The sequence below is a fragment of the Carassius gibelio genome, chromosome B1, assembly GCF_023724105.1.
Source record: "Carassius gibelio isolate Cgi1373 ecotype wild population from Czech Republic chromosome B1, carGib1.2-hapl.c, whole genome shotgun sequence".
Lineage (NCBI taxonomy): Eukaryota > Metazoa > Chordata > Actinopteri > Cypriniformes > Cyprinidae > Carassius > Carassius gibelio.
Window position 1 is genome coordinate 28,681,634 of NC_068396.1, and position 12,090 is coordinate 28,693,723.

General features: G+C 34.4%; 1 protein-coding gene across 1 annotated transcript in view; it reads left to right on the forward strand.

The window, feature by feature from the left end:
* Positions 1-12,090, forward strand: part of sorcs3a (sortilin related VPS10 domain containing receptor 3a) — a 207,272-nt gene that overhangs the window by 144,484 nt on the left and 50,698 nt on the right. The window contains exons 5-7 of the mRNA XM_052546258.1: positions 7,956-8,029; positions 9,654-9,718; positions 10,786-10,904. Of these exons, the coding sequence (XP_052402218.1) occupies positions 7,956-8,029; positions 9,654-9,718; positions 10,786-10,904 (258 nt within the window). The remainder of the gene's footprint in view (positions 1-7,955; positions 8,030-9,653; positions 9,719-10,785; positions 10,905-12,090) is intronic.

A 12,090-nucleotide genomic window follows, 5' to 3' on the forward strand; every position in this document is an offset into this window, starting at 1 on the left:
GTGTCCTCCTGCTGCTAATTTCAGTCATAAATTGGGCTAATCTTGCCATCTGCCTTGCTAGCATAAACATTTTGTGCTTGACAGATCATTTAAAAACTCTAGAGATCTCTAAGATCCTGAACGCCTAGCTTCTGGAGACCAAGCTGTTAGTGTTGAAATTCAGTGAACTGTCCTGGCATCATCACATTTATTTATTCTTAACGTGTTAATATTCATTAACACATTTGACCAGCCGTACATTTTTCTGATTACATATTTATTAGAAAAACTCATAACTGTCACCTAATTTTCTTAAAGTTTTACTCGAAATTAGTTATTATTTCTAAATCATAAATGTTATATGAAAAAAAAAAAATCTTTCACATGAATGGAAATAACACTCCATTTTTTTGTCAGGAACCTGAATGAAAATAAAAAGTTCTGAAAAAAAAAATTAAGTGGAATTTTACCCAGTGATTGATTTAAACGTCTCCCTGATTGGTCTTTGCGTACACGCACTGAGCTGTGATTGGCTAATGTTATAAATACTGTAGAAACCTTTCATGTCACCTTTATTTTTTTTATTAATTTATTTTATTTTTTTGTCATGTCATGGCAATAGATCTAAGATGTGATATGAATTTATAACACTATACTTTGTATTCAATTACATGGGCATTAATGACATTAATGCATTAAACTACAACAAAAAGAAATATGTCAAATGAATAAAAAAAAGAAAAGAAAGTGTTAACACTAATTGTTTCTAATGTAATGGCTAAAGGAGGCTAAATTTGACATCATCTGTTCTGACCAATTTAGTGACATGACATATAGTACAGTGACCCATACTCAGCATTCATTCTCTGCATTTAACCCATCCAAAGTGCACACATAGCAGTAGTGAACACACACCTGGAGCAGTGGGCAGTCATTTATGCTGCCACACCGGTGGAGCAGTTGGGGTCCGGTGCCTTATTCAAGGGCACCTGAGTCATGGTATTGCCAGCCCGAGACTCGAACCCACAACCCTAGGCCATGACTTTCCCAGTCAACCGTTCAATATTTTTTCGCTTTTTGTAAAGTTATAAAAATCACAGTCAAATGGGAACATGGAGTGAATATGGAGTTTATTTCTTCTGTAAGTTAACTTGAGACAAGCAAAACCTAAACTCAGCAGTTTCATCAGTTTTGTCACTTTTTCTTTTTTTTTTTTTTACAAACTGCTGCCGTTTGTTTCACATGTCTCTAAAACATACCCAGATGAATTGCTTTCTTATTCCGTGATTTTAAATGGCATTTCTTATTTCCTGTCTTTTTCTGGCATGGTTCATCCTCACCCTCCTCCTCCAGCAGTCCATGCCTGATACTCCCTCCTCTCTCCATCACAATTTAATGGAAATGATCCAAGTGTTCAGGGCGTTATGCAAATACGTGCTATAGATTTTCTTTTTCATTATAAGTACATTATTAAAATCAGCTCTCCTCTCCCTGTTCCCCTCACCTCCTATTAGAAGGGCCCAAAGTCTCCCTGTTGGCAGTCACCGACTGTCAGCAGTGGGTCCTTGCTGCAGCTAGTGATTTATTGATGTAAGTGGGAAGCTATGAAGCCGACTTTGTGACAGCTCCGAGCTTTTAAAATTGAGCATGTCATCCGGCTGATGAATGACTACAGGTTGAGCTCACCCAGCGGCACAATATGTCAACGTCCACGCTTATGAGGGACCCAGTGGTCCATAGGCGCTTACATTGACGAGGGATATATACGAGGCTCGCCAGTCTGCCTTGTCCCACGTATTTGGACAGATTGTGTTAAATATGAAAGTCCTGGGACAATTGGAGATTTGATCTGATTAAGCACTGACTTGATTTGAAAGGTCTAAAAATTTGACGGAAAACTAATACTCCTGTTTGATGAAGTTTGATGTTGTCCCATTAAAAAACAAAACCAAAAAAAAAACAAGTCAAGTATTTTGCACATCAGTAGTGTTTTACAGAGCAACACTATCTAAATTACAGTTTCCACTGCCACTGGATCTTTCCAGTTAATGAAGGCTGGATATATTTTAAAGTTTATTCATTTATATAGTCTAGTATAAATGAGTATTTCCTGACAGAGTGCTGATGTGTGCATTAATTAGTGACTATATATACAGGTTGAGTAACATGTTATATCAGTAGGAAGCAGCAAGTGAGTCATTGAATCATTGACAGTCATTGATTCAATCGATTCGTTCAAATACTCAGTTTGATTCAAGAATGAAACAACCAACTATAAATGAGTCATCTATCTATCTATCCAGACATGGGGACTTGTGACTTGGTGACTTGGACTCGAGTCGACTCGAGTCGCTATTTTTAGGACTTGAGACTTGACTCGGACTTGGAAGTTAAAGACTCGGGACTTGACTTGACTTGAGACACGATGACTTGAATGACTTGAGTGTTAATCAAATCATGTTTTCATTTTGAATATAAAATATATAAATAATTTTTTAAAATAAAGTTGATTACTCAGCTGGAGCGCAGGCTGAGAATAGCGTCGTGAAATGAAATTCATTTCAAAATGGCAATCCATATACAGCTATGAACAGCTGTTCCTTCATCTTAGCTGAGCTTTCAACGTTGATACGAGAAAGGATGAAGCTGATTGGTTAGTTATTGTCACATGACCTGCGGTGCGCTTGCGGCATTCTGAAAAGTTTAGATGTTGAGTGCGTTGCTTCCATTATGAGCGCGCATACCGCGCGCCTACATTGGAAATAACGAACTTGCGCGCACAAAAGACGTGATGTGAACAGCCCCTAATGATCCGCTAGCAGGCCGTCAAAAAAACGCATTCCAGGGGCGGCGCTAGGGTTGGGCTAAGGGGGCATATGCCCCGAATATTTTGTTACCTTGTCTTTCTCATAGAGCAAAACAATTAATCAGAAAAACAAATGTAGCTGCCGCGATTACCCAATCATGACAAGTGCATATTACATACATATATATATATATATATATATATATATATATATATATATATATATATATATATATATATATATATATATATATACACACACACACAGTACAGAATATAAATATGACGTATTTTCAGTTGTTTCATACTTTTTTTGTTATGTACAGTACAGACCAAAAGTTTGGACACACCTTCTCATTCAAAGAGTTTTCTTTATTTTCATGACTATTGACTATTGTAGAGTCACACTGAAAGCATCAAGTGCTATTTGAGCAAGAAGGAGAGTGATGGGGTGCTGCGCCAGATGACCTGGCCTCCACAGTCACCGGACCTGAACCCAATCGAGATGGTTTAGGGGTAAGCTGGACCGCAGACAGAAGGCAAAAGGGCCAACAAGTGCTAAGCATCTCTCGGGGAACTCCTTCAAGACTGTTGGAAGACATTTCAGGTGACTACCTCTTGAAGCTCATCAAGAGAACGCCAAGAGTGTGCAAAGCAGTAATCAAAACAAAAAGTGGCTACTTTGAAGAACCAAGAATATTACATATTTTCAGTTGTTTCACACTTTTTTGTTATGTATATAATTCCATATATAATTCCACATGTGTTAATTCATAGTTTTGATGCCTTCAGTGTGAATCTACAATTTTCATGAAAACAAAGAAAACTCTTTGAATGAGAAGGTGTGTCCAAACTTTTGGTCTGTACATAACAAAAAATTATGAAACAACTGAAAATACGTCATATTTATATTCTATACTCTGAGAGAGATAGAGTGAGAGAGAGAGAGAGAGAGAGAGAGAGAGAGAGAGAGAGAGAGAGAGAGAGAGAGAGAGTGTGTGTGTGTGAGAGAGAGAGAGAGAGAGGAGAAATGTAACAGTTTAAATGTTGTATGTAAACTGTGTTTGAGAGAGAGAGAGAGAGAGAGAGAGAGAGAGGTGTTCAGAGAGGATTCTGTTGGATGTTTAGTTTTATGGACCCAATGTTGAAAATGTAAAACATTTCAAACACTGTTGGCAGAAGTGAAAAATAAATAATTTTAGGAAGTTACAATTTTGTTTGATTCCATGATGTATTTTACTGAACATGAGTATTTACAATGCAAATCCAAATTATTTTAATTTACTGACAGTTACTTATATCTTGTCTTTTAACTTTATTAAGATCAGATTCTGCAGGTAAAATAACAATATTAAGGTGACTTGAGTTGGACATGACTTGACATAGAATGTGACTTGACCTGACTTGACTTGCCCAAGAAAAAAATACTTGGGACTTACTTGAGACTTGAAGGTTAAGACTTGAGACTTACTTGAGACTTGCACATGTGTGACTTGGTCCCATCTCTGTATCTATCTATCTATCTATCTATCTATCTATCTATCTATCTATCTATCTATCTATCTATCTATCTATCTATCTATCTATCTATCTATCTATCTATCTATCTATCTATCTATCTATCTATCTATCTATCTATCTATCTGGCTTTCTTTTAAGCATGACATAATTGTCCAAATATGTTTTGGGTACACTATATATATTCACTTAAAGTCTTAACAAACTACTGTCTTTCAATTCATACAGAGACAGCTATATATATATATATATATATATATATATATATATATATATATATATATATATATATATATATATATGTATGTATGTATTATTAAGTGTTAATCTAGTGTTTTTCCTTCAAGGAACTGTTCACAGGAACATTAGTTTCTTAATTCTGTCCTCTTTTTTACTCTCCCTCCATTAGCCGTCAGTAATCATAAAGAATCTTAGTTGAAATAGGGCAGAGCTTGACTGGGTCGGTGCCTTCTCACTGTAGGACTAGAATAACAACATTCTATTCCCGGCAGGGGGCCGATCAACAGTGGCATCCATCAGTGTAATAGGAACGCGCCAGGCTTTGCCATTAATTGTGCGGCTGGGCATGCAGAAACACAATTAGAGCAGTGGAAATTAGGCCATGTGTTTAGCAACTTGTAGGGGTCATGCTGGCATTCATATGTCATGTAGCAGGCTGGTGGGATGTTTAGAGTCAGTACGGGGTCTTTCTGCACTTCTTTGACAGTATGTTCAATATGTTTAGCATTAAACTTCTGCTTCTGGTAATGTATGGGTCATAGGATCTGAGTATACATTCTGTTCTCCTACTGCCCACTCACTTCGACTCATTCCACTAGAAGCATTTATTTTTATTATTTTTATTTATTATTATTAATTTTTTTTTTTTGTGGTTAGTGTACTATTTTTGATGTTAGCATTTTTGCCTGCTTTATTTGGAAGGGACATGACATTATGGAATATAAGGGCGGAAACATAATTTAAGATGGAATTTGCATCAGGGATGAGAAATGTGTCAGTGTCTCAATATGAGCAATATTTGAAAGCATGTTTTTTATTTATTTTTATTTATTTATTTATTTTTTTTTTTTTTTGTAGTTTTGAAATCCTATTTTGCATTTTTAGATTGTATTTGCAGTATTTTTACATTACCTCTAATTGTGCAACATTTTCCACAAATATCATCCCAGTATGCAATTTTCCGTCAAATTTGTGCTTCCAGCTGGCACTATTATTTATTTATAAATGTTTTGAAGAACTTGTATTTTTATTATTAATATTTACTTTATTTTATTTTTATTATATTTGTATTTGTTTGGTATGTGCTTTTAACATTTGTATTTTTTTTATTATTGTTATTGTTATTGATTACTATAATAATGTAAGTACTATGCAACATTTCTACTTTTAATTTAATTTAGTTTTCATCAAATATTTATATTATTTATATGCTTTTTTAGGTTTGTTTGTAAAAAACTATTTTATTTAATATTTTAATTATTAATTTTATTTGCATAGTTTATCTGGTTTTTATTTTAATTCTAGTATTTCTATATTTGGTATGTGCTTTTTTAATTTTAATAAGGGTTGTTTTTGCTGTTTATGATTCATTTATTTACTTATTTATTTAGGTTTAATTCAGTTTTTCTTTCAGATTTTTAGTGTTTAAACTTGGCAACTTTTCTAATTGAATTTTTTAATTTAATCTAACATATTTTATTCGAGCTTAATTTAGATAAACACATTTCTTGAATCATTTTATCTATTATTAGCAATAATAACCCTGTAACTACTAGACCTGTATGTAACTGTATGTAGCACATATATAGAAGTAAAGAGTCACTTTAGGAATAATACAATCTAATTAAACTGAATTGACTTGTCTGCTCTAGGTATTTGGATTCTTATTGTACTTGAACCTCTTTGAACTCTGTGTATTTCTGGGTTAGATTCAGTGATTGGGGGCAATCTTCTCAGAAAGTCTTTTCAGATCTCATCAAAAGCATCAGTCCTGTTATTGAGCATCAGTGTGATGGCTCCAGTCAGTAAACAGCTTCTGATGCTAACTGTCTTTGTTCTGTCTTGTTTAGCGACTTGTCGAGATGTAAAATGCAATCTTCAGACGTTTTTTGACTCTTGTCTGTTCATTTGAAGATTTCAACAAGGATGACTTCTCCACGACACACTTGACACTTTTGCATTTTGTCTTATTTTAATGCACAGATAATTAAATTGAAATACGTCTCAGAATACAGAAAAAAAATGCAGGTTGTCGCTAACTTTTTTGAATAAGGATCCATTTCATATTTTTATAACTGTTTATGAACCTGCAGCTCACTTTTCAGAGCTCAGTGGTTTGGTTCAATGGTTAAATGCTTTATTAGGAATATCTATGGAGGAAATGAAAGAGAAACCTAGATGGTAAAATGTTGCGTTCATATAACTTGCACAATACAGAAAGATTCCTTGGACACCCTAGCTATTTGAGATAGACTTCTGGTGTCCACTGACCTTAGCTTGAGATCTGCCTTCCTAACGGCGCTTGAAATCTCTGGAGATTGAAGGTATATTTTTTCCATGGCTACTGACTAGAGCACATAGTGGAGCAGAAACTTCTAAATGAATTCCCTCCAGACCTGAATGGACTCATCTCAGCCATTAGGATTCCCTTGAGATTCACCTTGAAGCTCCAAGTCCAAATAATTCCATTTGGACACATTTTAATGTGAGTTGTGTTTCACGCACTGCTTGCTCCAGGTAACTGCTGAACCGCGAATGATCCGTGCTTTTAACTTCCGCCAGGTGTCTTTTATTGTTTCAGTCTGTTGTAGGAGATTTTGAGCCATAATAATGCATAGCAGAGATTCGGAAAGATATTATTTGGATAAATATAATTGGTCTGATTTATTGTCGGAATGCATCTCAAAGACACCATTCTTTTTTGAAAAATAAATTTCCTTTGATCCTTTGTCACTTTTGATCAATTCAGTATGTATTTTGTGATTAAAAATATAATAAATTATCACATGTATTTCCAAAACAAACATCTAGACATTTAAAGTCTATTAATGATTTTGTCAAATATTTGGCACATGCATTTATATAGTACAGTATATACATAGACTGTACATTTTAATATACATATATACATGCACACACAGTATACAGTATATTACTGTAATATAATTATCTCTCCTCTTTTTTATTATTTATTTATTTTATTATTGTTTAGCTTAAAAAATGTATGAGGAAGTTTTGATTTCTGAAAGTTACTATGTATTTTTTTTTTTTTATTAAAGCAAAAGATCAAGAAAAATGTATTCCTTATGATGTGATCCCCTTCACTGTGTTTATGTGAAATAAATATGTATTCCATTTTCCATAATCGTGCTCTCTTTAACCCATGAAAACTGATTTCGAGACTATGCAGTCCTTTGAAAAGCACAGCTGTATAACGAAATACAAATCACAATGACAAATCAGTTATATTCAGAGAAAAGGCTCTTAACTGAGATGAGAAAAATCTGGCTTTAAATGGCTACATGGCTTTAACTTAACAGAGCGAATGATTGCAGGTTTTAATGGCTGCCTGTTTTTAATGGCTGCCTCTGTCTTTTTTCTCTCTCTCTCTCTCTTTTTTCTTTTTTCTCAGCTGTATAGTTCATTTGACTTTGGCCGAAAGTGGCAGCTGGTTCACGAGCGAGTGACTCCGAACCGCTTCTACTGGTAGGTGATACATTCACAATCACACCTCATCTCCATTTCCCACACGATGTCACTAACTTACAATTTTATGGGCGAACAAGGAGAGTTTAGTCGAGTGATGGTTGACATTGATGCGTTCGTGATGTGTGGAACGAGTTTGAGCAATTGAGAAGATGGATACGGTTAAAGTTGGGTCCTATTTTTGCCTGCTTTTATGATTAGAAAATGCAGAGGCTGTTGTTTATGTCGACGTGAGATGAAAACCGCAAAGATGTTTGAGCTCTGAGACCTTTGTTGCGCAACTCCTCTCCATTCAGTATCAAGACAATAAAAGAAAGGGAGAGAATAAGAAAGGCAGAGGAAGATGGAAAGAAAACAGAGGCATAAAGATGGCTGAGGAGAGTGAAAGAGAAACGGATTGTACTCCACAGTGCATCTAAACTTTAAAGTTTTACACATAAAGAAATGGATAGAACTTTTGAAAAAAAAAAAAAAAAAAAACTTTTAATGATGTACACCAACAAGGTATAACGCTTGTAGGCCTGGTCAATTTGACCAAACGTGTGAAATAATAATAATTGTATATATATATATATATATATATATATATATATATAGAGAGAGAGAGAGAGAGAGAGAGAGAGAGAGAGAGAGAGAGAGAGAGAGATTGCTGTTGTAATATTTTGATGTTTAAAACGCATTTTCATTGACATTTTATTTTAGACTGCAGTCATATTAACTTTAATAAAAACTACATTTCCTATATTACATGAAGTGGGTTGCCATATTGAGATATATTACTACATGCTTTATCTAAGTAGCCTCACTTTTACTGGCTGCCTTTATTAAACTATAAAATTACATTTCTGATATGTACGGATGTCTTTCTTGATTAATTTCTTTATTTTCGAACTTTAAATCATTGAGCTTTTAATAAAACTGTCATATACTGTATTACATGAAGTAGGTTACCGTATCTATGTAACCCCTTGTCTGAGAATGGAACATCTATACAATGACTTTGTGAACTTTGTCAGAAACATGACTTTTTTTTATTTTCTTTTTTTTTATAAACATTACAAAATGGAAGATTAAGTTTAGCAAGAACAGTATTTATGTGACATTTACACGAATACATCCACATTCTTTCTTACCAAAGTGTACAAATCACACAGGAAGTAACTAAGATGATCTGTAACTCAGTGCTAACCACTGAGGAATGTTTTAGACTGTTAGCGAGTTGTTGTTTTTTTCAGAAGTTTGTCTTCGGTGGTACACTGGTACAGCCTACTTGAGCTATAAAAGACACTGTCTAGTTAATGGTAGGGTTGTTTAAGGACTGGTGCACCACACAATCATGTTTCCAACAGGTGTCACCATTCTCATTTCCATTGTACTCCTTCACTGTCACCATCATGCACAAATATACACCTACGGATACATGGGTTTTAGACACGCTTCTGGATGCAGCTGTAAATTGTGCTTTGATTCTTTTCCCCATCATGTGGCATTTGTGGAAGTGGCACCTAACAACTCTTTTTTCACTTTGCTGGCTCAAATGGGCCTTCAGTAAGACATCTGTTATGGATTTTTTTTGTCCCTGTGATAAAACTGCTTTCTCCTCGCTCTGCTGTGTCTAATGCAGGTCAGTAACCGGTCTGGACAAGGAGTTAGATCTGGTGCACATGGAGGCCCACACTCCTGATGGCCGTGAGTTGCTTCTTTCTGTCTCTGTCTGTATTCTCCAACACTGTCAGCTTAGTGGTGCGAAATTTCATTCATAACAGTCACTAAATCTTTAATTAGGTATGCTAAAAAAGACACTTACCCCCAGGTCATGGACCCTGTTCTTTTTATTTTTATCTTTATTTTCTATATTTTATTTTATTTTATTTTATTTTATTTTTATTTATTTTATTTTTTTTCTCAAACGTATTTGATTTAACTTTGCTGACTTTGTTAATATTATGCGTGAGTATTGTACATTTTATCTATAAATCAAATTCATTAATCAAAAGGACAAAATATTATATTATATTATATTATATTATATTATATTAAAAATGAATCATTAAAAACATCATATTTTCCCTAAGTTTGGAGTATTATGAGTAAGTAATTTTATTATTCACTCAACATTTTTATTTGAAATAATGCTGGCAGATCCTTGCTCATGCCTCAGTCACTTTGGTTGATTTGAAAAAAAGAAAGAGCCAGCTGAATCTTGCTGATGCCTCACTCATACTATTCGTTCTGAAACAACATTTCCCAGTTCTTTCGAAAACTGTTTTTTCATTCAGTCTCACTCAGAGTCTCATTCAGACTCAAATACTGACTAAGTGGCTCAGTGAAGAGGTATATTTCTTTAGTGCGCTCGTCCATTCAAAGAAATGCTCCTTCACTGCACATGCTAAAGTTATTTTGAATTCTCTTTTTTCCCACCTTCCTCTTACATCTCATCTACTGATCTATGGTACACTCCTACTTCAGTCCTGATGTTAGAGGAGGAAAAGAGATGAGAAGAGAAACTGTGAGCTTGGGAATGAGGATAAAGCCAGTCCTGCAGGCAGCTAGACAGGATTACCGTAATGATAAACACACCATCTGATAGCAGATTAATACAGGACCTGGAATCTCTGCCTTACTTTCTCTCACTGGTTAACGCTGATACATCCTTAAAGATTCTGAGAAGTAGTCAGAGGTTGCTGGACTCAATGCCCCCAGAATCAGAATCTAATTAACATATAGATTCCTCTTTCTGTCTCTCCTTACAACAGATTGTCAGTATGTGACATGCAGAGCTCAAGCCTGTTCCGAATCCAGTAGGACATATCCATTTTCTGGTTATATTGAGACCAACTCACTTGTGGTTCAAGATGAATATGTGTTTGTTCAGGTAAGAACTAGAAATCACTTACTTTATATATATATATGGGATGTGATGAGATCTCGTGGCACAATCCAACTAGTTTCGCGAGAATGTGATGATAATCCTCGCAAAACATTTTGCTGTGTTTACATAAGAGCTGCAAGTTTAATCGTTTAAAGATGGCGATCTCAATTCAAACACCCACACGATCTTATTCCTGAATGAGAACGATTCAGCTACACTATGTCTATTATGATTGTTTCACATCAGGAGTGTCAGTGGAGCATGAGAAGCATGTTTTGTTGCTGCCCATGTTAATTACTCATTCATTCTGCAAGTGATCCAGAAAGAGCAACACGGTCTTTTCAACCACACATAATTATTTCTGTGTTAAAAACATTTAGATAACAGAAGTACTGGAATAAAAGTTTATAGTATGGGTATAAACACTTATTCTCTCTATAGTAGCGAGAAAAAAAAAAAAAAAAAAGAATGGCAATGTCCTCTTTTTAAAACCATTTACAGTAAAAAAAAAAAAAAAAAAAAGTATTTGTCATTGAATTGTTCATTCAAAAGATTCTAATTGAGAAACAGGTCTTTATGAATTAAGACACTGACTTTTTTCGGCATTTTTTATTTTGTTCAAATGAATATTTGTTTTAAAAGACTTAAGCAATGAACATTTAGTCAGAACCACTAGTAAATTATGTTACTAAAACATTAATTAAAATAGAAGTTTAATTTCATAAAGTACTAGTTGATGTCAAAATGCACCTACATTTTTTGCATTTTGTGTTTTTCAGATGAATAAAATATATTTTTTCCCCATACATTTTATAGAGGATTTCTTAATTAAAAAGTCGTTTTCGTGAGCCCAGTCGTTTTCGTGGTTCTCGTCACACCCCTAATATATATATTGTTTCTTTACTCTGAAGCATCTTCTGCTTTTAAAGTAAGGGAAACATGTCAACTGGCATCATTTAATTGTTTTTGGAATTTTATAATGACATCTACAGTTAATTAAAGTCAATCAACGTGGCCAAAATAAAAAGTACAATGATAACAGTGTAACACTTTGCCATTTGTCTTTGAGATAAGGACTTCCTTAAACATCTGATCTGTTGGTATTTCTCAGTGTGTTCCCTTTGTGAAATGCTCTGTTATTCCTGTTGCCACTCACTTATAAATTGTAGAATGTGGAACACAGTGTGTC